Source organism: Citrus sinensis, chromosome 8, assembly GCF_022201045.2.
Source record: "Citrus sinensis cultivar Valencia sweet orange chromosome 8, DVS_A1.0, whole genome shotgun sequence".
Lineage (NCBI taxonomy): Eukaryota > Viridiplantae > Streptophyta > Magnoliopsida > Sapindales > Rutaceae > Citrus > Citrus sinensis.
This window is the reverse complement of record NC_068563.1, coordinates 19,086,358-19,113,291: the sequence shown is the minus strand read 5'-3', so window position 1 is coordinate 19,113,291 and position 26,934 is coordinate 19,086,358. Positions and strand designations below refer to the sequence as shown.

General features: G+C 33.2%; 1 protein-coding gene across 1 annotated transcript; it reads left to right on the top strand.

The window, feature by feature from the left end:
- Positions 1-2,242: 2,242 nt before the first annotated feature.
- On the top strand, positions 2,243-8,037 carry LOC102609726 (protein indeterminate-domain 5, chloroplastic-like). The gene is made up of 4 exons (XM_006470815.4): positions 2,243-2,907; positions 3,097-3,493; positions 4,864-6,261; positions 7,621-8,037. Exons 1-3 carry the CDS (start codon positions 2,751-2,753, stop codon positions 6,239-6,241), a joined length of 1,932 nt encoding a protein of 643 aa, XP_006470878.2. The 5' UTR covers positions 2,243-2,750; the 3' UTR covers positions 6,242-6,261; positions 7,621-8,037.
- The last annotated feature ends 18,897 nt before the right edge of the window (positions 8,038-26,934 follow it).

Sequence of the window (26,934 nt, the reverse complement as noted above, 5' to 3'; positions counted from 1 at the left end):
AAGTTTAGGGTTGAAGCATGAAATTTAGGAAAAGGGTTTAGTACAAAAAGTCAAAAAGATGTCAAAAACAATTCAACCTAGACATTGAAATCTAAACAATGCTTATCCAATATTCCAAATAGGAACTCCCAAAACTAAAAATCAAAATTTTTGACCCGTTCGAGGCCTTATGGTTTTGGTCTTTTAGATAATCGAGGAAGTCAGTTCAGCTGATCAGCTTCTAATATCATTCAAATGTCATCCACTCAAAATAATTACAGCATCATCAAAACTGTATAATTATAAAAATTTTACATGACAGTGAGATGCACGGTAACTGTTGAGCTGTCATTGTTTTGAGGAATGACAACTATGCATAGATGCTAGCAACCTTCTCCTTTCAGCAAATTTTAAAGTGTAGGCAAGGAATAAAAACTGTCAAATTAATCAAAATATATTAAATTTCTTTTTAGAAAAATTAAAAAATTGTCCCTATCAGAACATTTGAAATTTCACAAGCAAAATACATAAGATTTAACTTTATTGATATAATCTCCTTGACTACGTTCATACTCTATTAATTTATTATATCAACTTACTTTTATAACAATTTCTCATAGACTATATAGGATAAAAGATATTTGTATGTGTAATTAGTTTTATAAATACAATCAAGGGTCAAAATTAGGCAGTCGTGTAGTGATTTAGACAGGCCGGGGATGATAACAATTACACAAATTAGTGGACTCAAAAATTCAGTATGATATAATTTAATTATACCCAGTTGTTGGATTAGGTCTAGATTGTGATTTAATCGATAAAAACTTTTGGGCGAAATGACAAAAGAAGCCTTGATGCTGTGATGCCTTGATGCCTTGATGTGACTGCCATAGCCAAATTAGCCATTAGCCAGCATCCTTAATCTTCCCCTCCACTCAAACACAACCCCATGTAATAAACTAAATCCAATCTGATAGGTACAAAAAAACAAGTAGACTTGAACCTTTTTTTGCCCTTTGCATGTCAGTCCCCAAATGGCCTCTCTCTCAGACAACAGCAACAGTACTCTTATCTTTTAAGCAGAATTTTAGCCAACAGCTTCAACAAAGGCCATAGCCAATCAACTGTCAGGTGTTTGCCTTTTTCGACCGTATATATTTATACATAAACATGCATAACCAAATTTCACCGTAATTTCATTTCTTTTTAAATTTAATTATGTAATCATCTAAATTTTAATCTAATAAAAAATTTGACACTGTCACATAATACTATACTATTAATTTTGAAAATTTGATCCGCTAAAATATACGTATATATTTATTTAATTAATTGAGGTGTTTTCAGGGATAGATCTATGTTATGGCTTGGGGTCTTTAAGATTGTTATATATTTTTAGAAAAAAAATGGCTTTAATTAAAATTTGATTAATTTCTCTCCTTTAGCTTATATTTTTTTCTTGTTCTCATCTTCTTACGTAAATTTGTAGTTTCTTCATTCTAGCTGTAATTTAACTAACAATTCTATGTTCTGACATTGTGATATATATATATATAGATTTTGGTGTGACGTCTTCATGATTTTAATTAAAATATGCTCACCTATGATTGTTATATATTTTCAGGAAAAATAATGGTCTTATTAAAAAAATTTCCATTTCTCTCTTCAACTTATAGATTTTTCGTTCTAGTCTTCTTAAGTAAATTTATAGTTTATCCATTCTAGTTTCGATTGAACTAAAAATGTTATGTTATGATATTGAGTGTAAATGTCTACACTTTATAAAGTACAGATTCACCACCATTTACAGTGCTATAAAAATACTTCACACAATTTTAGAGTTTTTTACAATACTATATATATAGAAGCGAAATTACATTTTATAAAATGCAGACATCGGCACCTATTATTTTTATTTTATTTTTGAGAATCACATTCGCACCTTTGTTTGATTGTGAAAGAAAGTAGTCGTAGTAAAAATGATGGTTTAAAAAATAGTGAAGGGTTAGTTTGTTTACCGAGTGGCCCAGTGAGAGGGAGAGGGTGATGAAGGTGAGTTTGTCTGCAAGTGAGAAAGAAGATACGAAAACGAGAGAGAGAGAGAGAAAAGAGTGTATGTGTGTATATGTGTAGCTGTTCTGTTCATGCTGCCCTCACGCACCATCCTATGTCGTTATGTGGCTGCGGATTGGGTCCACCGACCTGTATCCCCCCTTACCTTCTCTCTCTCTCTCTCTCTCTCTCCCCTTTCATTTAATTTATTTTTTGCAATTTGTAGCTGAAATAATTGAGCAAAATCGGGGGAAAAAAAGGAATAATAATTCAATTTGTAAATCGAATAAATAAGAAGATAAGAAGAGTTTTTATTTTTATTTTTTGTATATGTATATGTGTTAGTGTATCTGCATGACACCAAATCAGTACAGCATCAGTTATTACAAAATCCTGGCATTCAAAAGAAGAGAAAATAATGGGTTAATAAGTTGATTGATTCCCTTTTCCTTTTCTCTCTACATCTGCTACTACTCTAAATTTTTTATTTTTTTTCTAATTTTATTTTTCCTCCCTTCTCATTATTCAATACTCATCATCAAAAGCCTCATCATCATCATCAGAAGCTTCAGATAAGATTTTCAAATAAACTCTGTTCTTTAATTTTAATGTGGGCTTGCTGGGTTTCAGTTTCAGATATTGGTTTGTAAAGAACTTAACACAAACTGACGAGCAGGGACTCCTGAAAGCAGCAGCAAAAGCTAGAGTTCTCATTTCATATGAATATGTCAGCTTCTTCATCAGCTCCTTTCTTTGAAATTAGAGAAGATCAGAATCAGATGAAGCAACAACATTCTTCAACACCAACTTCATCTTCAGCTCCACCTCCAGTTCCACCACCTCAGAAGAAAAAAAGAAACCAGCCCGGAACTCCAAGCAAGTATCATTCAATTTTGTTTCAGTTATTAATTTATTCATTATTAAGATCTACAACAGCTAATTAATTGATCAATTAATTCTCTCTTCATAATTTTCTTTCCTTCAATTTTTTTTCTCTCCGGCTGCTAGTAGCCAGCCAGCTAGCTAACCCTAATTTTTGAATTTAAAAAAAAAAAAAAAAAACAGATCCGGATGCGGAGGTGATAGCACTATCACCAAAGACTCTAATGGCAACAAACAGGTTCATATGTGAAGTATGTAATAAAGGGTTCCAAAGAGAGCAAAACCTACAGCTACACAGAAGAGGACACAATTTGCCTTGGAAGCTTAAGCAGAAGACTACAAAAGAAGTGAAGAGGAAGGTCTATCTTTGCCCTGAGCCCACATGCGTCCACCATGACCCTTCTAGAGCTCTTGGTGACCTTACTGGCATCAAAAAACACTACTCAAGAAAACATGGTGAGAAAAAATGGAAGTGTGAGAAGTGCTCCAAACGTTATGCTGTTCAATCTGATTGGAAAGCTCATTCTAAAACTTGTGGCACTAGAGAATATCGATGTGATTGTGGCACCCTTTTCTCCAGGTAATTTATTTGTTTTTTCATTCACTCCATACAAATTCTTCTTCCACTCTCTTTATCATCAATCAATCTTCCTTAATCGGCTGCTTTGGTATAGGGCTTATAGTAATTTTCAAATGACGAAGATAAAGTTTGATACCTTTTCCTCTTCTTCTCCTCCTCAATTCATAACTCTGCCCACGTGAATAACCTGTGAAAAACTGCCATACTCGTAGAAGGATTTTTTTTTTAATTTTAAATAAAAAAATAAAATTTTAAGGAAGGAAAAAAATACTATCTTTCTTTTCTTTTTCATTTTCTTGGGTCCTTGGAAACACCGCCCTTTTTTAGCGTTTGTTTACTTTTTCTTATTCACATTTTGTGAGATGAGAGAGTTGTTGTTGCTGCTGCTGCTGCTGCTGCTGTGTTGTTACCTTGTTTGTTCTCTTATGAGTTGGCTAGATGTGATCAGTTCTGTGCTCTCTCTGAAGCCCTTTTCATGATAACGTTAGCCCTCAGCCTTCTCTTCTCTCTCTCTTTCTTGGTTTCTTGTTTTGACGTTGCAAATTTTACAGTCTACAATTTTGCAGATTTATCCTTCAGTCTGTTATAGGCAGATTTTCCCTTTTTACTTTCATTTTTTTGGGTTTCTTTTTTAATTATTATCCTTTGCTCAGGCAAACACAATTCTCTCTACATCATCACATGAGTTTTGATCATACATATTAATTAAAACAAGTCCTGAAATGGGTTCTTGATACATTCTCTTATTGCATTTATTGAACACCCGCAGTTCTTGAAATGGGTATTTCACGTTCTATTGCTTAATCATTTCTAAGTTTTAGTGAATTCCTTTCACCTACCTTAATTAATAATTTTTTTTTCTTGTGGAATTTCAGTTACTTTACTTAATCATATACTAAGAAAATTAATAATTATAATAATAATAATAATCTTTAATTTGAGTACAATTTTAGGGTTTCAGAAGACTTAGGGCAACAATGGAGGTATTATTGAAGGTCATGTACGATGAGTCACATGGGTTTTAACATTCTGTCATCATCATGATTTCATTTGGACTTTCATTTCTATTTTGTTTTTCAAATTCTTTGCAGTGGGCCTTATTTAGTTACTATTTTTATGATACCTGGAAATGTGCCATTGTTTTTTATGTCATATGCATTTTCACAGTGATTCAGTTTTTCTATCCACATGTAATCATCAAAAAAATCTATAATTTGATGTGGTAGCAGTATAGCCAAAGGACATTTTGTATACAGCTAGCTTGTGGTTCAAATTTGTTTTCACTTCTCTTTTTTTATGTATTGTGTCCTTTTTATTATATCTATCAGAGGAGATCTAATGGTTTCTTCTTTTGCTAATAATTGCTGCAGGCGCGACAGTTTTATCACTCACAGGGCTTTCTGTGATGCACTCGCTCAAGAAAGTGCAAGACACCAACCAAGTTTGAGTGCCATTGGCAGCCATTTATATGCAAGTACCAACAACATGGCCTTAGGCTTATCTCAAGTGGGTCCCCAACTTTCCTCAATCAAAGACCACCACCAACCCAATCAATCCGGTGACATTTTATGCCTCGGCGGCAGTGGTTCCCGGTCGACGCCATTTGATCATCTGCTTTCACCTTCAATGGGGTCTTCATCGTCGTCGTTCCGACCACCGCAGAGTTTGGCGTCAACCCCATTTTTCATGCAAGAATCAAACCAGAACTACCATGAAGAGCAACAACAGCATCAACAAGGGTTGTTGCCAAATAAGCCGCCGCCGTTCCATGGACTAATGCAATTTGCTGATCTTCAAAACAACCCAAACAACAGTAACCCAGTTACAAACTCAGCAGCAGCAGCTAATAATCTCTTCAACCTTAGCTTCCTTTCAAATAGTAGCTCAACCAACAGCTTAAGTAACAGCAACAGCAACAACAACAATAACAATGCCAGCAACTTAATGTTATCTGCAGCAGGTGGTCATCATCATCACTTCAACAACAATGAACAAAATGGGACTGCTAGTACTGGCACCGGTGGAGTTGATCATCATCAAGGAACGAACAATAATCTCTTCACGAACAACTTAATCAGCGATCATCAAATCAGCTCCGGCGCTGTCCCCTCACTCTTCAGTACCTCATCAGTGCATCAAAATGAGACCATGGTCCCCCACATGTCAGCCACAGCACTTCTTCAAAAGGCTGCTCAAATGGGCTCAACTTCAAGCAACAACAACACTGCTTCGTTGCTAAGGAGTTTCGGCGGAAGCTCGTCCTCAAGTGGCTCAAAACCTAATAACAACAACAACAACTTTGGTGGTGTTGGTAACGTATTTGGTGGGCCCGGATCATCAGAAAATGATAACAGCAGCAGCATCCATGACCTAATGAACCCATTTGCAGCCACCAATTCATCGATTTTCGGAACTGGGTCAAATGATCAAGTCAATGCATTTAGCGGGCAAGATCAAAACCACCACCGCCGCCACCACCATCATCACCCTAATTATGAAGCAAAGCTGCACCATAATATGAACGCAGGCATGGGTGGATCAGATAGAATGACCAGAGACTTTCTTGGCGTTGGACAAATTGTGAGAAGCGTAAGTGGTGGGTTTCAGCAAAGAGAAAAACAACAGCAGCAACATGGCGGCGTCATCGATGTAAGCTCATTGGATTCAGAGAGAAACATCACTGCACCAACAAGCCAATCATTTGGAGGAGGAGGAGGAGGAGGAGGAGGAGGAGGGAGCTTTCACTGAAGAACAATAAGCAAGTACAGGTACGTTGATTATTTTAGCGACGTTAGTTTCAATAGTTATCTATGATTTTGGATTTTGTTGGTAAATGTGTCCTAAAGACTAAGTTTTTTTTTTTTTAAAAAAAAAATTACCGTTCTTTTTTTTTTTTTAAAAAAAAAAGGTTAAATTTCGCTGACACAATGTTTCGTTGCATGGGGCAGTCATGAGTTGGGAGTACATATGGGTTTTGTTTCTTTTCTTGTCCTTTTGTTTTTATTTTCTTTTTTCTTGTATTTTTCTTTCTTAATTTCTTTTTATTTCACATTGTGTGCTGGCAGAGAGTCACGAGTATGATGTACAGGATATGCTCAAACAAATGTCTTCTCTATTTATATAATTCATTTGCTAAATCATAATTATATTCCAATTCATGATTTATATTAGAATTTATAGTAGTATATTGTTAAGATTCGATTATTTATTATTTATTATTTATTTGATAACTACTAATTATAATATTATAAAAAGTGTAATTTAACACTGAATCTAAGTGCTTATATTGCTATATATATATATATATTATTACTTTTTTATCCGTGCAAATCAAAATTTCCCTCTTGCCTCTCTTATTTTCCACCTGTTTTTCTTTTGGTTTTTGACAAAAGAAAATTAGAAATCAAACTGATCAATAGAAGCTTTTTTTGTGCTTGATTTGACTGCTGTATTTACCATTCATGCAAGATTCGAAAGGTCATGTGCTTTCCCTACACACCACACAAATTAAATTGGGAAAAATGATGATATTATTATTTTTATTAATTTATCTGTTTATCATTTTTCTTCAAATAGTAGAACATGATGCTATCAATTTGAAAAGGCAGAGGCAATACTAAAAAACGACACTTTTTACTGCATTCATGTTGCATCTTTCGGCAAAAATGTTTACACATAAAATGACGTCCCAATATATTCTTCACTTCATGGATCTAGTCGTGGCTGCTTTGATAATATAACATCTATATTTCAAATGTGTTACAAAAGAAGCATATGCATTATAGTATGTACCAACTCTCTCTCTTCTCTCTCCCCCCCCCCCCCCCCCCTCTTTTCCACTCTTAAATTTCTTTTTTGCATTAGAGAGGTGACACAACGCTGACAGAAACACAGACAAACGATATCGTTTTGCAACTAAAAGGAAGAAAAAAGTCAGAAATTGCATCATTTTTTCTTTGTTTCTTCAGCACTCTGTCAACCCTATTTAGCATTATATATATATCAATTACTTCAATGGCGGTTTCTCTTTTGTTTGTGCTGCAACAAATAAATGTATTTGAATTTGAGGAAACTTGAATTTTTCTTTTCAAACAGAATCTCTCTCAATAATTAACTTTATTGTGTAGTTTGAAGGTGCATGCAACTTGCTTCATCAAAGGCTTTCTCCTCTTTCAGCTGGAGTCTGTGGGCATTCTCAGCATGCAGCATAAGTTTCCTCAAGTGTAACCAGGAGTTTGAAGAACCACTTCTCGTATTTTGGAGGGTGGCTGTGAGAGATATAGTAGAAATTAAGTTCATTCTGTTTGCTTCTTGTTAGTGTTATTTCATGCACTAAATAGGTACTAGTTTTCTAGACCATAAGGTGGGAGAGCTTTAAGCCTTTAACCTTACTCTTAAATCCATACAATGTGTCACATAATATGTTTAGAATTATTTATTATGGTATTTTGATGGGAAAAAAAATTAACATGCAAAACCACCTTGGAAAACAAGTCTCTTTGCTACCATATATATTTATTGGAAACAAAAGAAAGTCTTTAGTACTCCGAGTGTAACGACCATTTCTAATAAATTGCTGTCATGTGTGAATAGAGATATTCAAAATAATCTATCAAGACAAAGTAGATACACATGGTAACAATTTATCAAAAGAGTGCATTATACGCGAAATACTCAGGACTTTCTCTATCTTTTTTTTCTCTCTTTTTTTTTTAAATGAAGATCTCTTTTAATTTAAGAGCATTTTGAAATATTATGTCTATTTTTTTCCTTAATTTACTTTTTAAAAGATAGAAAAGTGAGTAAAACTAAAATTTACCTCCTTTAGGATTTGAACTCAAGTGACTAATTAAATAAATCTGCTCGAAAACTGCTCAACGAACCTCTGAGGGCATATTATGTCTAGTTCTACGCCCTAGAAATTAAAATGTCCTAAGTAAATGTTGCTATTTTTTAATTAATTTCTTCTTGTTTCATCAAGTTTACCAACAAATATATTATAATTTGTGATAATTTATTTTGATTAATCCAATAGATCCCATCAATAATCCTAATATTTGAGTCCTAAACAGATGTGACAGCTTACCTTATCTAAAAGGTGGCATATCAACTTAATTGTTATCTTAATATTTATCAAGGAGAGGTGAAATTGTAAATTAATAAGGGTGTAAGAATGAAATTTGTTAAACAAATAGTTGATTGAGGGTTAATAAATTACTTTTGAGGATATAACTCACCAAAGACAAATGTTGAACCTATATATATCATCACAAGACACACATCCCATGATTACCAAGTCATAAGCTAGAATTTTCAAAAAAAGCTTAACTGAGCATTCTATAAACAAACAAGCACTCTACACACAAAACTCGACACATGTAGCACTTTTGAATCCAAAATGGAAATGTATTGTGTGGTATGTGTGTGCTCTTGCTTTTATCTAATAGCGTACACTTGTTACCACTCCCCAGCCCACGTGCCAGTCTTGCTTTGCTTTCATGCTCGCCTTTAAGCATGTTTATATTGCTGCCAATGGCTTGGCACAAGGATATAAGTCAAGCCTTGGCATGCCTGTCATAGGCAAAGGTGGTGGCAAACCTTCCCCATTAGAATAGCCCAATGTCTTCTTCAGGTTGGAGACTATATATATCTTAACCTCCTTTTCAAATTGCTATATTGAAACTTCCTTCTCCTAGCTAGCAACCTATCACAGGATGAGTTTTGTTGCACAACATCCCATGCGACACTTAGACCACTTTTAACACAAAAGTTGCTAAGTAAGCCTAGAAAACTTCTTAAACTAGTCAAGCAAGAATGCTTGCGATAATGTTAGGGAGAAGAGAGAGTAATATGACCAAATATAATTTCATTACTCACAAAAAGAAAATACAAGAGAGCATTTTATAAGAGCTTGAGTGGCTGGTGTGTGTTGTGTGTGTGCTGGTGTGGTTGTGTTGTGCAAAATGGCAAGTGTCATGGGGTATTTATAGAGTTACTAGCCTAGTTCTAGAGCTCACCATGCAAGTTGGCAACTTGCCTAAAAATCTAACTAGGGACTAAAGTGCAAAAGACCATAAATTTCATGGTAATTTCCTAATTGTAGAGAATTCTAGAATTCGCTTTATCTCTTGCTGAGTGCACCGTGACTGGCTAGTTGTGTGAGGCGCCCCAGTGCTGAGTGCACCATGCTGCTAAGTGCACTCCGTTTCTGGACGAACTTTTATTGAGAGCACCTCTGCACACCAATTTACCCTCTGCTTTCGGTAAATTTGGGCAGCCCATAACAAACTGATTTACTGCCATTCTTCACTACGCTAGATTTTCTATTTTTTTAATCCTTTTTACTTTGCGTCATTGTTATGTGATCAAGGATTTTTTCCACTTTCTTATCATATTTTTTTCAGATCATCGGTAAAGCATGCTTGGTTTGTTGGCGCCCCTGATTATCTAAGTTTTCACTAAAAAGCTTAAGAAAGTTTACATGAAATGTAAGATGGATATTTGGTCGAGGAGGACTTGATTTATGCACATGGTGGGCGATTGTATATTCCTACAGAAGGGTACCTATATAATTTTTTGTTACAGAATATGCATGATCAATGGGCCAGACATCCGAGGGTAAAAAAGATGGCACTGCCGGAATGTTCATATTACTGGCCTAAAATGAAAGATGACGCACAATTATATGTTAAAACTTGCCTAAATGTGTCAGACTAGACAAGATAGAGAAGAGGAAACTGGCAAGACTTCTACAACCATTACCAAATCCTGAGAGTCCTTGTTATGGTTGATTAATTTTTGAAATACGTGATATTTATGCTCATGCTTAAACCCATGCTTGCCCAGCAAACATGGCTGCAGAGCTATACATTAAGCTTGTGGTTAAACACTTTTGTGTGTTAGAGGAATATTTACGACAATATGTGATAGTTGTTAATATATATATTTCCATAATATTGATTTTGATGATAACAAACAAGATTAAGAATTATTAATCTTTTAAGCTCAAATTATTTAATATTCTTTTTAAATAAATCATTATTTTTACATTATAAAGGTTTTATATTTAATGGAAAAATGATTTTATGAAATTGATTGTTTTTATTCTTTTTAAATAAGTCATTATTTTCACATTATAAATGTTTCATATTTAATGGAAAAATGATTTTATGAAATTGGTTCTTTTTCAAAGTTTATGGTTTAATTGAAAGAATTTTGAAAACTTTGAAATAAACAAGTATTGCTTGAAATTTTGGAGAAGGACTTATTTGAAAAGTGTCATAGCATTTTGCGCTATATTATAATTTTAGAAAGTTTTGGGATTAACAAAGCATTACTTAGAAATTCTAAAATTAGACTCATTTGCAAAGTTTCATAACATTTTGGGCCGTAATACAGTTTTGTAAAGTTTTGGGATCAAACTATAATTTTGAAAAATAGTGCACTGTGCAGGTTACTGTAGCATCCGGCTTATCGGATATAAAAACCAGAAAACCGGATACGGGGCAGTAAGCATCCGGAACGTAAATGGCTTACCGGATTTCGTAACCGGCAAGCCGAATAGGCAAAATTCAAATTTTTGCCTTAACGGTGACATCAATCCGGCTTACCGGATTCCATAAATGGCAAACCGGATACGCCCAGAATGTGCATAACGGCTAGTTTTTTAGTTCAAACTATATAAACTCAAAACCAATTCATTTTTGGGAAATCCAAGCAAGCAAGAACAAGTGCACACAACATATATTGAGCTTCAATTTCGTAACTCATCATTTATTAAATCATCTTTGTTCTTCAATTTGTATATCCACTCTTAAAGAGAGATTCATTGTTGTATTTTTCATTTCTCATCAAATTGTGAGTGTACAAGTGTGAGAAACACTTGGAGTGAAGAGATTGGAGAGATAATCTCTTATCGTAAAGGTTCATTGACACCTTGAAATTAATTGTAAACGTTTGAAGCCTTGGAAAGGCTTAGATAGTGAAATCCTCAAGCCCGGTGTGCTTGGAGGCGTGGACGTAGGCGGGGATTACCGAACCACGTAAAAATCCTTGAGTTTGCTTTCTCTTCCCTTGCTAATTTATTATTGTGCTTTCATTGAATTTATTGTTTTCGAATTTATTAAAGCATTATATTGGATTTGTGTGTGGTTTGCTTAACTTAATTTTAAAAATCTCAATTCATCCCCCCTCTTGGATTGCCTAGTTAGTATTTCAATAGTAAGCCAAAAAAATTAGGCGAACTTGCTGGATGCGGCTTGATTTTGTTATAACATTCATCGGTCTAATGCTAGTTATTATCAAGTTTTCTTCGAAGATATGGCAACCCGTATGATAGCACTCAGTCTTACTTAACTAGCCACTCAACAATGCCAAAGAAATGCCTTATGAGGCCCACAATAGAGGTTATTGTAAGAGTCTAACTCAACTAACAATTATAAATGAGAATATGGTAACAAAAACACACAATATTTTATGAAGGCTCCGTCCCAACTATTCTAGTATTCAACAATAGAGGAAAAAAAAACAACTTAACCCAAAGGTTTGTGTTCTCTTTGAGGCTACATTTAATACAAAGAATGAAAGAGCCAAAGGCTTAATACAAATACATTTAATACAATATGGGGAAAAAAACAAACAACTTAACCCAAATGTTTGTGTTCTCTTTAAGACTACACTTAATACACATACATTTAGTTTGCCAAAACTAAATGTTCTCTAAGCTTTTTGGTACCCTTATAACTTTTAGGTAGCTTTGGAGCTTTTGAGAGCACACAATATTTTACGGATGCTCCAACCCCTAACTTTTCTATTATTCAACAATAAAAAAGAAACAACCTAATTCAAAGATTTGTATGTTCTTTGAAACTACATTCTATACAAAGAATGAAAGAACTCTAGTTTGCTAAAGTTAAATGTTCTCTGAACTTTCAAGAAACCAAGGTCCTAAAAGTTCAAAAGCTACCTAAAAGCTAAAAGGCTACCAAAAAGCTTAGAGGACATTTAGTTTTGTCAAACTAGGGTTCTTCGATTCTCTGTATAGAGTGTAGTCTAAAAGAGAACAGAAGCCTTTAGGTTAGGCTGTTTCTTTTTTATTGTTGGAAAATAAAAAGTTAGGGTTCGAAATCTTTGTAAATTATTGTGTGTTCTTATTGTTGGATTCTCCTTCATTGTTGTTGATTTAGTCAGTCTCTTGCAGTAACCTTTATTATAATCCCTTGTGTGGCATTCCATTGGCATTGTTGAGTTAGGATATTAATTTAAAAATAAATAAAATATACAATTACCTTCTCTCATGAATTCAGTACATATCTTACCCAATAGAAAAAAGATTGGCCTAAAATGAACTATTATTAAATAAGTAGAAATTAATTTTGAAGTACATAACTGATGTAAGACTTTTTATTTGTATTTAGACAATTATATTTATAAAAATTATAAAATATGTTTATGTATATATATTTTATATATTACGAGTCGAGTTGGGTTAAAATTACAACCTAACCCAACAATCACATAGTACAATTTCAGACATTTCAACCTAATTGGATTGAATATAATTTACCAATCTGCACCAAATAGTGCAATCTGTACAGGTTGCTTAAGTTGGTTAGGTTTCTATGCACCCCTAGCTAATAGAAAGTAAATATGTGCACAAAATAATAAAATATTAGACTATAGATAAGTTTAATGCAAGATCATTGGCAATAGGCTTTCTTCAAATACTAGAATTTGACTTCACTAAAACTTACAGTTTAGTGGTTAAACCTTGCATAATCAAAATCATATTGAGCTTGGCAACCATTCTTGATTGACCGTTAAGATAAGTTGATGATGTCTTCTAAATGGTAATTTGATAGAAATGATCTCTATGGCCTAACTTTTACGGTTTTGAGGACCAAATTGACTAAATGATGTCTAAAACTAAAAAAGACTTGATATAAATTTAGACATGCGGCTATAGCATGGTTTGACTAACTCATTTAATCTTTAGTGTTTTAGGTTTTCACTTATTTAAAATCAAGCATCTCACTATTCATTAAAAGCGGGAGAACAAACATATTACTAATATTTGTTTATGTTGATGATATAGTAACAAAAAATATAGCGACTAGATTGAAGAAGATATACTAAGTTTAAGAGTACATTTGCCTTAAAAAATAAGGAAAACTTACACTACTTCCTTGGCATTAAAGTAAGTAGAGAGAATAATGTCCTCTATTTATCTCAAGTAAATATCTTAATGATTCACTTTATAGAGTTGATTTCAGAAGTTATAACGGCACATTAACACTACTCAACAAAAAAATTGTCTAAATTTAAAGGATGCACATTCTCAAACCCAATTTTATACTAAAGCATTATTAAAGCACTATAATATGTTACTCTAATATACTACTCTGACCATACCATAGATACAACTTTTGGTGTAAACAAGCTAAGCTAGTACATGTTAAATCTCATTTAGACACCTCACTGGCTTACTTGTAAGAGAGTGCTAAGGTATATCAAAGAAACTATCAATTGAAACTTAATTTCAACAAGTCAGATCACTTACACGTTATTATGTATACTAATTCTGATTGAGGAAGTGATTGAGATGATAGAATATCAATATATTATGTAGGTGGAAGCAATCTAATCTCATAAAGTTCAAAAAATAAAAAAGTTTTTGTAAGGACGAGTGTAGAGTCAAAATATAAAGCAATAATGCATGCTTACTAAAGTAAGTAAACTCAGTGCCCATAAGCTATTAATCATCTGGAGTGATAGCATTATTGTAGCAACAAATGTAGCCAATTATATGTATCACTTAAAGACAAAGCACATTAAAATCAACCTTCATTTGTCATGACAAAGCAGCCAATAGTGAGATTGACATCAGATTCATTCTAAGTAATGATTAAATGTCGGATGTCTTTGTAAAGCCATTATCATATAGCAATTTCAACTACCTTCATAGCAAACTCAATTGTGAAGGCACCTTAAGCTTAAAGAGGCTTGTAGAAAATAGTCTTCTTGACTGCATTTCATAGTAACCCATAATCCAATATAAGGGCCAAATTATAGAGGCCTTATACTACTATATTCCCACCCTTATTAAGGAAACTTTTAAGACTAGTTGCTTGTTGATGAAGAAAATACAAATAGCTCAATTTTTTAATAGAGGCTTTTGTTTGTATTTACAATACATAATACAATCAAACCATTTAGATGGCTAGATTTAGGGCATTATGAATCTTATCGTTTTCATTTTAGAAAAATCTCGGAAAAGTAAAGCGATTTATTAAAAATGAAAAGACAAGTACACGAAACCAAGCAAGTAGAACTCTCAAAGACCAAACAAGACAAGAGCCAACAAAATAGAGGATAACAAAAGAATTAACAGTAAAACAAAAATAATAACTAACCCAATAATAAAGGAATTGAATAGCATCCTTATGCAACAAAGAGCCAAAGGTCAAAGACAATGAGGCCACCAATCTAGCAAGGTGGATATCAACTGAAAATCTTAATCATGGATTAAGCATAGGCTTTCTAAAACTAGACTTAGCATATCCTCAAGTGAGATTAGAGTCCCTCTGTATCTTTCTCTTCTTACCTTTTGTTTTTTAAAACTTTATTTGTTAAGCTTAGTAATATCATGCTAAAAATTAGAATCTCTATTAGTATCATCATCATAACAACTTGCAAGATCCAAGTTTATATTATAAAAGTTTGAAAAGATTGCAAACATCTAACATTCTACGAAAATCCTCACAAGAAATGTAGTTACAAATACGGTTGTACATTTGCTCATACAATCCCAAACCACATTGAAATATCCCAATAACTAAAGGACAGTCAATATTATGCATGATGTTCTTAATATTTGTTAGGTCCATCTCATTTGGGTGGCCCAATCCCAAAGTTTAATAAGTTTGGACAATTGAGTAATTAAAGAAACAATTAGGTGTTAAGTGAAAATTTCTATGAAATTTGCCTTATAAAAGCAAGTGAAAGTTGCTGCCCTAGATAGTGTGTGCTTGCAGGAGAAGCGGCAAGAGAGAGATAAAAGCCGGTAGAGGTTTTTAATTTGGTGGCAAAATTTTTAATCTTTAATTGGGCGATCGGAAGGTGATTTTAACTTTGTTTTCTCCCAAATTTTAAAAGTAAGTTTTTGGCATCGCCCTTACAATTCTGCTGATCTTGATTTTTATTTTATCTTCTCGTTGGCTATTATTTGAGAACTCCCTTGTTAGAGAGCCAATTATTAGGCTGTTACTGTAAGCCAAGAATATTAAAATTCTTGATACTGGTAGCCTTTATTATTATCTATAGAAGAATTTGTTCTGTAATCCCATTAATATAGTGGAAGATTATATCGGACTACGGTCCCATGATTTTTCCTACTTGGGTTTCTACGTAAAAATTTGTGTCTTTTGTGGTTGATTTTTACTTTGAATTTTATTAGTTTATTTTTTTGCCTATTTATTTGTGGTACACATTCTATTTTAATCACACAAAGAGGAAAATTTTTTTGTTTCTGCTTAATTTACAGCTGCTTGTGATAGTCCATTTCCCAACCGAGTGATATCAGAGCTTCAAGTTTTGTTTTTTATCACTTGTATGGTTGAGATGGAGAAGTCCTCGGTGTGCATGATTAAATTAAAATCATAGAATTATGGAATTTGGAAGTCTATGATGGAAGATTTACTGTACATAAAAGATTTACATGAACCTATTGAAAGTGAAGAAGCTAGACCCGCCGATTTAGATGATAAGAAATGGAATGTTATAGGTACTATTAGATTATGGATTGATCAGAGTGTATCATCATTTCGCAAAAGAATCTAGGGTTGGTGTTCTTTAGAGAAAATTAGAGACGATTTATGAGTAGCTAACAGCACAGAATAAAGTTAATATGATGAAAAGGCTTGTTAACTTAAAATACAAGGAGAGACGCAATATAACTGAACACACTAGAGTTTCAGGGCTTGGTTGAGTAGTTGACTACTATGAAAATTATTTTAGATGGTAAGTTACAAGCATTGTTGTTGCTTAATTCTTTGCCTGACAGTTGAAAGACATTAGTGGTGTCGGTGAATAATTAAGTTAATTAAGTGTTGAACGAGAAATTAACATTAGATATGGTCATAGATAGGCTGCGGAATGAAGAATCTAGAAGAAAAAGTGTTGAAGCAGTTTCCTCTGAGGCAGATGCACTTGTTTTAGAAAAGTAAGAAAGGCGGATGAGAAACCAAAGCAGAAATTCCCGCCAACAAAACAATGATAACCCTAGAGGAAAATCTAAGTCCTAGAGGAGAAATATGAAGTGCTTTCATTGTCAGAAAATGGGTCACATTAAAAGGGAGTATAGATTGTGGAAAAGAGAACATGCAAAAGAAAAATGTGATGCTTAGAAAATTGACAAAGAGAACACTACAACCATAGTTGATGGTAATTTGAGTATTGTTTATGATGAGAGCTCAGTAAATCTCACTTGCCATATGAGTGATTGGGTGATTGATTTGGGTGCTTCATTTCATATTACTGCACATCATGATTACTTCACATCCTATGTTAATGGTGATTATGGCCATGTTCGGATGAGAAATGAGGGGGCATCTAAGATTGTGGGCATATGAGATATTTGCTTGGAAACCAGTATTGGTTGTAAGTTGTTGCTTAAAGATGTCACATATGTACTAGATATTCGCCTTAATTTGGTCTCTACAGGCAAGCTTGATGATGATGGTTATACTAACCAATTTGGTGATGAAAAATAGAAGCTCACCAAAGGCTCCCTAGTGTTAACTAAGGGGAGGAAAGTAAACATCTTCTATGTGTTAGAAACCAAGATCAAGAAAGAATATGTAAATGTGGCCATAAAAGATTCTGATATTGAGACATGGCATAAAAGGATAGGTCACATTGATGAGAAAGGGTTGGAAACTCTTGCTAGAAAATGATTTCTACTCAGCTTCGCATGTATGTTCCTTAAGACTTGTGTTCATTGCTTAGTTGGAAAGACACATAAAATAGTTTTTAAAAGTTTTTCTCCATCTAGAAAGTCACAAACACTTGATTTGATTCACACTGATGTTTGCATGATGGTATATCAATATGAGGTGTACTTTATTTTGTGACTTTTATTGATGATTGTTCTAGAAAAGTGTGGGCTTTTGCTTTGAAATCTAAAGACACGGTGCTTGATATATTTAAGTTATTCTATGCTTATATTGAGAGAGGGACAAGAAGAAAATTAAAATGTGTTAATAGAGATAATGGTGGTGAGTACAGAGGACCATTTGAGCAGTATTTGCAGATATCATTGAATAAGACTTGAGAAGATTGTACCAAAAACCCTGCGGCAACATGGTGTTGCAAAAAGGATGAACAGAACAATTGAAGAGAGGATTAGGAGTATACTTTCTAATGCTAAGCTTCCTAAATCTTTCTAGGTTGAGGCTATGCATATTGTAGTTGACTTGATTAACATTTCTCCTTCAACTCCATTAGATGGAAATGTACCTAAGAGAGTTTGGTCTGGGAAATATGTTTCTTATAAACACTTGAAAGTGGTTGGGTGCAGTGCATATGTTCACATCCCAAAAGATGAGACATTAAAGCTTGATGATAAAACTAAGGAATGCATTTTCTTAGGCTATGGGCATGAATAATTTAGGTACATATTTTGGGATTCAGTGGCAAGAAAATTGATCAGAAGTAGAAATGTTGTATTTTTTGAAAATCAGATAGTTGGTGATGTAAAGAAAAGTGAAGAGCCTTAGTCATCTCCAAGGATTCCTATTATTTCAAATTTAGTTTCTCCACCTGTAGTTCATAATGATCATGGGGGAGTTGGAGAGGATAATAATGATGGTCCAGCATAACTAATTGACCAGGCACTCCAAAACCAGTTGCACCACCAGTTGAGCTAGAATTAAATAGATTCACTATAGAACGGTGACCTTCCACTAGATATCCTCCACATGAGTATGTGATGCTTACAGATGAATGAGAGCCAGAATGTTTTAAAGAAGTAATGTCTCACTAATATAAAAGTGAATGGGTTAAAGTCATGCAAGAGGAGATGAAATCCTTGAATGAGAACCACACTTATGACTTAGTAAAGCATCCTAAAGGAAAAAGGGCATTGAAGAACAAATGGGTTTACAGGTTGAAGACTGAAAATAACTCACAACAACGATACAAAGCTAGATTGGTTGTGAAAGGTTTCGTTAGAAGAAAAGTGTTGATTTTGAAGAAATATTTTCTCTTGTAGTGAATATGTCTTATATCCGAATTGTTTTGGGATTAGTAGCTAGTTTGAATTGGGAGATTGAACAGTTTCATGTAAAGACATCTTTCTTGCACGGTGATTTAAAGGAAGAAATATACATGGAGCAACCTGAATGATTGAATGTCAAAGGTAAAGAAGAACTTGTGTGCAAGTTGAAAAAAAGTTTGTATAGGCTGAAACAAGCACCAAGGCAGTGGTACAAGAAGTTTGATTCTTTTATGGAGAATCATTGTTTCAACAAGATTATGTGCGATCATTGTGTTTTTGTGAAGAAATTTGGTGATAATGATTTCATCATTCTTTTGCTTTATGTGGATGACATATTGATTGTTGGCCAGGATGCTAGTAAAATTGATAATTTGAAGAGGGAGGAGCTTAGTAAGTCCTTTGTAATGAAAGACTTGAGACTAGTAAAACAAATTCTTGGCATGAAAATTTCCCGCGATAGAAAAGCTGGGAAGTTATGGTTATCTGAAGAAGTATATGTTGAAAGGGTTCTTAAAAGATTTAACATGAGTAAGGCAAAATATGTTTGTTCTCCACTTGCAAGTCATTTCAAGCTTACTTCTGAGCATTGTCCTATAAGTGAGAAAAAGAAGCAAAAGATGAGAGGAGTTCCTTATGCTTCAACAATTTGTAGTTTGATGTATGTCATGGTTTGTACAAGACCAGATATTGCTCATGCAGTTGGTGTAGTCAGTCGGTTTATCTCCAATCCGGGCAAAGAACATTGGACAATAGTGAAGTAGATTCTCATATATCTCAGAGGCACTTCCAATGCATGTTTCTATTTTGGTGGTGATGAACTTCTGGTACAAGTGTGCACGGATGCAAATATGGCAAGAGAATTAAATCCAAAAAACCCCTATCAGGATATTTGCTCACCTTTACAGGGGGAGCAGTCTCATAGCAGTCTAGACTTCAGCAATGTGTTGTTTTGTCTACCACTGAAGCAGAGTATATTGCAATCACTGAAGGTTGCAAAGAAATCTTGTGGATGAAGAATTTCTTACAAGAGTTGGGTGTGAAGCAAGACAACTTTATTGTGTACTGCAACAGTCAGAGTGCCATTCACTTGTCAAAGAATTCGACATATCATTCGAAATCCAAGCATATTGATGTGAGGTATCATTGGATACGAGATGTGCTTGAGAAGAAACAGTTACAGCTTGAGAAGATACACATAGCGGAGAATGATTCAGATATGATGACAAAGCCATTGCCTAAGAAGAAATTGAAAAGCTATACGCAGAAAGCAGGCTTGGCGGTGTCCCCATATGATCTAGAGGGGGAGATTTATTGGGTCCATCTCATTTGGGTGGCCCAATCCCAAAGTGTAATAAGTTTGGACAATTGAGTAATTAAAGAAACATTGAGGGGTTAAGTGAAAATTGCCATGAAATTTGCCTCATAAAAGCAAGTGAAAGTGGCTGCCCTAGATAGCATGTGCGTGCAGGAAAAGCGGCGAGAGATAGAGAAAAGCCAGTAGAGGTTTTTTAATTTGGGGGGCAAGATTTTTAATCTTTAATTAGGTGATCGGAAGACGAAATTAACTTCGTTTTCTCCCAAATTTTGAGAGTAAGTTCTTGGCATCGCCCCTGCAATCCTCTAGTCTTGATTTTTATTTTGTCCTCTCGTTGGCTATTATTTGAAATACTCACTTGTTAGATGGACAGTTATTAGGTTGTTACTGTAAGACAAGAATATTGAAATATTATCTATAGAAGAATTTGTGCTGTAATCCCATTAATATAGTGGAAGATTATATCGAACTACGATCCCGTGGTTTTTCCTGCTTTGGGTTTTCTACATAAAAATTTGTGTCTCTTGTGGTTGGCTTTTACTTTGGATTTTATTGGTTTATTTTTCTGCCTATTTATTTGTGGTACACATCCTATTTTAATCACACAAAGAGGAAAAAAGTTTTGTTTCTGCTTAATTTGTAGCCGCTTGTGGTAGTCCCCTTCCCAACAATCTTACTCTACAAAAAGTAACAGAAAAGGGTAAATTGCGGTTATAATATTCTTACTACCTTGGCAAACAAAAGATAAGGTCGCTTGTGAAGTAGAGCATGAGAATCCAATAGGTTGTAATATTTTATTATTTACTTAATGTTTTGCATGGTCCTATCGTTATAACCTATAAGATTGTGATCTGAACTATGTAAAAATTCTATGTGTACTTTACCTTCTGCGAATTACTTTTATCATATTACTTGTACTACAATTAATTAATCTAATTATTTAAGAGTAATTTTTAAATAATCTCCTTGATAAGATTTAAAAATCTTACTGAACAATTGGCCTTTACTAAGAGCAAAGAACAAAATAGTTCAAGTTGAAAAGAAGGGTTTACAATTTATTCCAACAAAAATAAATCATGCAAATGATCTCCTTGCGTTCTAAGGCTTTACGAGCTAATCCTATCGTTATTGCGCTCATCTAACTCGAATTTCGTAGCAATCTCGACATCAACTGAGGAAAGGGTTGGGTGGGGTAGGAAAGATGCCCAAAGCAAGAATGAAGAGTCGTCTAAAACCATATATGATGAGTTTAAATTTGCAACAGTTGACTTGCCATAATTTCCAAGTGCAATTCAACTCCAATGAAGCTGCGCGGTCATTAGCAATTTGATCGCCTCTATCACTCCTAATGTCTCACATCAGCTGAGAATAACTCTTAGATTAAAAATATAAAGTTTGAGCAACCCTCAATTTTGAGCTAGTTTTTTAGTATAAACTAGACACATATGCTTCTATTTGGTGTTAGAGCCAAACTCATATACAAATGAGCCTACAAAAAACAATATATACATGACTGGGGTTTTAGATACAATTTATCATGTCGGTTGATAATAAATCTTGAATTAATTACGTTGGGTTAAGTATAAAAGTGTTGAACAGTTTTAACTCTTAAACTAATTTTTATGTATGAATTAGCACCATGGAGTTCTATAGCCAATACTATTGAAATGTTACTGTAATTGCTTAACATTTCGTGCATACGTTGCAAGAGTGTAAAAAAGACCCTTTCCTTTGGATATCTACCGGAGAAGTACTCAAAATTTAGAAAGTAAATAGAAACTATCCTTTCTAGTCACGGACTCTTATTCCATACAGCAAAAGAAAAGACAACGATCACGACATTCTATAAAATCCTGCAGCACCACACGAGTTTCATTTTAATTGCTTTTTAACCAACAATATGCTGCCTGCCTTCTGTCTGCTGCCTCTGCAATTTGTTCTTTAAACACTCACAGTGCCCACCCACCATTTTGAGGCAATATTACAAATATATTATGTTTACATTTGTGCATTTATTTGGTATCCGATCTTTTTCAAATTAATTATTTTAATCTTTTGTGCAGAATAATATAGTGGTTTTAACATATACGGAGGGTAAAACTACGTTGCAACAACATGGGTTTGGTAACCTTTCTTTTGTCTTTTTTTAAGGTCAATTACAATGGGTTTGGTAACGTTTCTTTTGTCTTTTTTTAAGGTCAATTACAATGGAGTCTTATTATTTGTTATAAAAATAAAAAAAATTTTAAATTTTAAATTTTCACTCATTAGTCCTACACGTAAAATTTTTCAATTGCATTAATGCTTCTGGAAGCCACGATTTGTTTAGAATTCAAGCACCTATAAATTCAATCACTTACTCTCTTTATACACACAAACACCAGTCAATTATACCAATTGACTTATATTTTAATTATCCAATAAAAGCAATAGCTTTTATGCTTTCTTTTATACTTTGTAAAACATCCATATGTGCTGAATTGCCATCTCTATTGTTGTGCATGTGCGATATTAGCAAGAGAGAATAAAGAATAGAAAATACTTATTTTTTAGTTTATTTTTACTAAAGAAATGTTTAAATTATTTTCAAATAGAGTAATTGTTTAGATTTTTTTTTTTACCCTTCTCTTAGTTAAGTTAATGAAAGATCTCAACCGTATTGATGTGTGCTAATGACTATTTAAACTATTGGGGTGGAGTAACAAATATCAATTTATTTAAGTGTAAAATTAAATTTATTCTTTTTATTTAAGGACAAAAGCTCAACCAAAAATACAACTCATTGTTCAAACAAACAAAAATTATTTCACAAATTCAAAAACTAACACTTTATTATTATTAGTAAATTAACATACGTTTACTACATAATTAAATAATTGATAGTATGTTAAATAAATCTTATGTTACAAAAAAAAAAACATTAACTACATAGAAATATCAAATTAAATTTATTTTCATATTTTGTACATTACATTTACTTGAGATAGTAAAATCTCTTGTGTTGGAATAAAAAAGGTTATGGGGTTTGAACTTTGGTCACATGGGTGAGAGGAAATTGGTTGCCGACTTGCCGTTATGTTAAATTAAAAAAAAACCATATTTATATTTATCATTAATTATGGTTCGTAAATAATATATATAGTTTAAATATATAATAAATTAGTTAATTTGCTAATTAATAAGTAAATTTATTAATTTAAATAGATATTAATAGATGTAAGAATAAGATATTTAATTGGAAATCTAGTTCGATAAAAAAAAAAAAAAGAATATGATGGACTTACATGTCATAATTTTAAAACTTTTGATTCTTCTTATTTTGTATGAACGAGAGGAACTTTTAATGTTAATAACCTAAAATCACATCTCAGCCATTGTACTCCTCCCTTAAATCCAAAGGTGAATTTGAAAAAGACAAAAAATGGAACACCAAACCCTAGGGGTAACATAAATTAAGCCATTTTATTAATTAAATAAGTTTTCAAAAAGTTTTAATTGCAATGAACGTATGAGATAATTCTATGACTTTAACGTAAAAATTCCCCATATTGAATACGCATGCATGTTATCAAAAAATGATCCACAGAGGACAGATAAAATAAAATTTGACAGTAATATCAAAAAGAAGATCTGAGCATGGGATTTGTCAGCAGAATGTTAACAAACAAGAGTTCTGAATTGTAGCAATTTAATTAATTACATATATTTTGGCTTTTTAACTAATGCTAGCTACGATTAGGGTTAGGTATTATGTTAGGTGGACAAACGAATTCTTCCATAATTTTTTTTTTAAAAAAAATAGAGCATTATTCAAATCATATATAAAAAGCTGGAGAGCATTACTTTTTAAATTCAATATGGAATGTAGCAAATAGACAAAGGAGAAATAAAATTCTCTCTTTGTCGAATCTGTTGGAATTTAGTCAGCATGTGGAGATTCTAAGGAGCGGGTCAGTCTCTTTGTTTAATTTATCACATTTTCTGTCGGCGTGGTCTTTCAAAAAAGTCTCTTTGTTTAATTTATTACACTTTCTGTCGGCATGGTCTTTCAAAAAATGAAAAAAGAAAAAAAAAAAAAGAAATCAACATGGCTTACATCATGTTCTTCTTAGTATAACAAACCTGAAAGGCTCGAAAAATTGTAAAATATTATCACACGTTTTGAGGATTCTTTTTTTTCCCTTTTTTTTCTTTGTCCTTGTCATCAATTGTATATCTGTGTTGGATGGTCTTGGGCTTATCTTAACTCTTAAGGGTTAAATGGTCTTAAGCTTATGTTAACTCTAAGGGGTGAGACTTATAAAGTCACAGCCAGCATGCCTTCGCCTTCTCTCAATCCCAAGGGGTGAGGCATATCTTAACCCAAAGGGTGAGGCTTATAAAGTGACAACCAATCTGTCTTATGCTTCTCTCAACCCCAAAGGGTGAGGCATATAAAGTTACAACCAGCCCCTTCCACTCCAGCAATCTCTTCCACAACTGATGTCAGATAACCTCAACAATCTCTCTCCCACGCAATAGGTCTTGAGTTAGAAGCATAGACACTAAAAGCTAACTCAAATAGTGAGGCTTCTTCCCTCACTTATAAACCCCTTCCAAACCCGATGTGGAATAACCCCAACGATTTAGCATTAATATAGGGAAATGTCTTGTATTTAAATAAATAAATTTATCAAGACGGGTCAAGAGTTAACATCACACTAGAAGACAATTAAAAAATCTTGAATGGGATGATATTATTGTGTTTATTTCATAAAAGTATATATTTTAATTGATAATATCAATTTTATGCACAATTTCTTTGACCAATTTGGAGGCTCTAAAAAAAAAACCATTCTTTTTAATATTTTCATTTCTATCTCCTCTTGTTTTCTCTATTTTTCATCTCTTCAAGATCACTTTTTTCTCTCCCATTGCCTTTTCAACTCTCCTCTTGCTTAAAAAGTCCTTTTTTTTCTTTTTCCCAAAAGCTTTTCACCTCAATAATTATTCTATTACAACTACTAAAACTTTTCACCTACTATTTTAGCATGCGTTGAAATAATGTCATATCAACCCAACGGTGGGCTACCTTATTACATATCCCGTTGGTATGAGGGTGTACAAAGTCTAGTTAAGCCTTTAGTCATATACCTCTAGCGAAACCAATGTAGGACCAGCTGAGGTACTGACCAAATTGGCTTTGAAAAAATTTGAAGAGTAATTTTAAATCAATCTGTAATTATATTGAATTTGTGATAGTTTCTCAGCTTAGTATTAAAATTATCAATTGCCTAGACACTTTTTTAAAGAGTTTCAAACTTAACTCTCTTAAAAAATTTTTTTTGAAACTTATTAGTTATTTTGATTATATAAACATGAATTAGCCAAACCTAAATGAAAATACAAGAAATTTAACAAAATAAGAGAATAAGTAAAAAATGTAAAACTAATAGTTTCTCTATTTTTCCTCTTGTTTTCTTCTTCTTCTTTTTCCTCCTCTTCTTCTTCTTAGTTGTATGCATGCAAATGCTGTACACCATTGTATTGACAATGAAACCATCGTATATTGTTTCCAAAGCACAAAACCTTGCTAGGACAACAATAATTAGTAAAAATCTATCAATAAATAATAATATAGTACAATTGTAGTGTCATATATTCTTATCTAAATATTTTGAAATTTTTAATTTAAAAAAAAAAAGATAATAATTCTGGATAGGGATGTGAAATCTCGTCCACTAAATACCTTCACAATCAGTTAAGCTGCATTCATGATCTATATTAAAAGTTGAATGTAACCCAGCTGAAACAAGTTTATGGCTATGTCCTTGCCCCTCCCAAGTTCGAATTTAAATGGAGAGTTAAAAAAAGCTACTTTAAAACCCCTCGGCCAACTCCTCGGCCCATGCAATACAAGATCTTAAAATGTCACAAACATTGTAATTTTAAATTATTATTGCGGTCTTAGAGAAAAAAGAAAATTAAGATACTTTCAGATTTTGTATATCAGTTCGGTTTCGGGGCCAATACGAACCATGGACCTAACCTAATTAGATCTTTGAACTTCTAGGCCCCAAACTCAACCTGATTAGGCTGGGTTCCAATGGACTCCCGAACCCGTAGGTTTGTGCTATACCATATGTGTGATGGTACCACGAAGGGCTTTTGACTTCACTTCCGAAGGATTCAAGAGTGACAATGGACCCCACTTTTATCTCATAAGAGAGGCATTTTTCTAAAAGTACATACCATTCTAAGCATTAAAATTAACTAATTTTTTTTTTATATATATACTAGTAAATTCTAAATTTAATCTCTTTTCTGGTCATTTTCCATGGAACATAATATAAAGTAATAACAATGGGGTCTCATGAGATAAGAAGTGGGGTTCAAATAACTCCGATGCTCATGATTAAATTGTTCAACTCAACGGTTGGCATCCCTCCAAAATCCTCTTAAACTCTTTTTTCAATAATATTCTATTTAATGTCAAAAGTATCTTCTTCTTTTTTCTTCTTTTTTTAAATAAACCTCCTTTCAAACCATCTCTAGAAAAAATAAAAAATGATAACTTCTACAAAATAAAAATAAAAATATGAAAAAAGAAAGAAAAATAAATAAATATTAATATTTTAAGTTTGTGCAAATTAATTTTATAGATGAGACTAAAAAAAAAAAAAGGAAAAATAAAAGAAATAGAGAGAAGCAAATGTGATTCAATTGGTTTTGGGTTGTAAGGAAAGTTGAACGAAGCATTATTAGTTTATTCTCAAACCACAGGAAATGATTCAAACTTGGCATAGATTTCAAGTTTGTTTTAATCACTTGGTTGAAGACGTTTCAAGTATTAAAAGATGTTGTCTTTGAGTT